General features: G+C 52.7%; 1 protein-coding gene across 1 annotated transcript in view; it reads right to left on the reverse strand.

Moving 5' to 3' along the window:
* Nucleotides 1-1110: 1110 nt before the first annotated feature.
* Nucleotides 1111-1367, reverse strand: part of SYNGR3 (synaptogyrin 3) — a 9249-nt gene continuing 8992 nt past the window's right edge. Inside the window, exon 4 of the mRNA XM_009329402.1 lies at nt 1111-1321. Coding sequence (XP_009327677.1) covers nt 1111-1321 — 211 coding nt within the window. The remainder of the gene's footprint in view (nt 1322-1367) is intronic.

A 1367-nucleotide genomic window follows, 5' to 3' on the forward strand; every position in this document is an offset into this window, starting at 1 on the left:
TGCCCCCACAGGGCGGACTTCAATGGCCTGTGAAGTCTTTCCAGTTCTCTCTCTGAATTCCTCATTTCTAGAGACCGCAGGGTAAAACGTACCTTCACCACTGAGGTTCTGCTGCAGCTGACGACAGGCGGTGGCTGCTCCCAGTATAGAAACGCAAGTTCAATGCCACTCCTAACGGACTGGGAATTTGAGTCGCAGAGACACCCACCCCTTTTGTGTTGGTAGCTCTGGGTTTGAGCGTGGGGAAGTGTTCCGCGTTGCCAACCAGAAACTATTTGTAAATTTGCAAACTTTCCCAACCCCTCGGTGAAGAAGTGGAACTGCAACGCGCCGTATTTTCCGCTGATAAAAGGCTATTCCTAATTAGCAGCCAACTATTGCTGAACTGGTTTCCAGTTTCAAACAGTAACTTTTTACATCCTCAACCAGAACCACGTTGAAGGGTAGAAGCAATTTGGATGTTCAGCACAAACCCCGACCCGCGGCGCCCCCCCCCGCTGCTTGCATCCTAAGCTAAGTTTGAAATGCCTGTTTGGATATTTTTTTTTTTTTTGTACAGTAAATATATACAAATAAAAGTAACACAGACGCCACTTATGTCTTTGTGAATTTGGCGCTTTCCATGGAACACGTGCAGGAAAGCTCCGCAGCGGGAGTGGCGCGGGGCCAATCTCCCCACCCTCACCGCCACGAGACCGATTCTGTGTTAGCTCTGGAAGAACGAGATAAATAGCAGCTCCTCAGCTACTGTGTTTTCTAACAGGAGAAGGTACTCTGGGCTTTCCCGGGCGCTCAGCAGAGCCCAGCGCTGACTGCCCAGCGTCGAGCCTCAGAGAGGGCATTTATTCATCTTTCGCCACGTGTAGGTGATGTGGTAGCAACCTTCCTTCCTTCCTTCTGACTTAGAGGGAACACTGCTTTTATAAAACCCTTGGACAGGTAAGACAAGAACCAATACCACTGTACAGAATTCACTGCACAACTAGCTAATAGTAAGGAACCCAGCACTGACTTGCCACATTAAGGAAATAGGACTGAATACATTTGCAATCAACCGGTTAAGTGTACTGCACCGTAGGACTCGGTCTGTGGGTACACGGCCCTCGCCCCTCAGTACGCTGGCACTTGGTAACCTTTCGGGTTGGCGTCTAAGGTCTCGGTGAAGGGGGGGCTCTGGTAGGTCTCTGTGCTCTCGATGCCGCTGCCGGTGGGGTAGCCGGGGTACGCCGCGTTGGGGTCGGTGGCGAACTGATCGGTGGCAAAGAGCGACATGTCCGTCCCCAGGCGGTATCTCTGCAGCGCCTTCACCGCCAGCGCAACCAGCCGAGGGACGGAAGAGGGTTGGGGGGGGTGGCAACGCGGCGCGC

This window comes from Pygoscelis adeliae, unplaced genomic scaffold (assembly GCF_000699105.1).
Source record: "Pygoscelis adeliae isolate BGI_AS28 unplaced genomic scaffold, ASM69910v1 Scaffold467, whole genome shotgun sequence".
In the NCBI taxonomy this organism is placed as follows: domain Eukaryota; kingdom Metazoa; phylum Chordata; class Aves; order Sphenisciformes; family Spheniscidae; genus Pygoscelis; species Pygoscelis adeliae.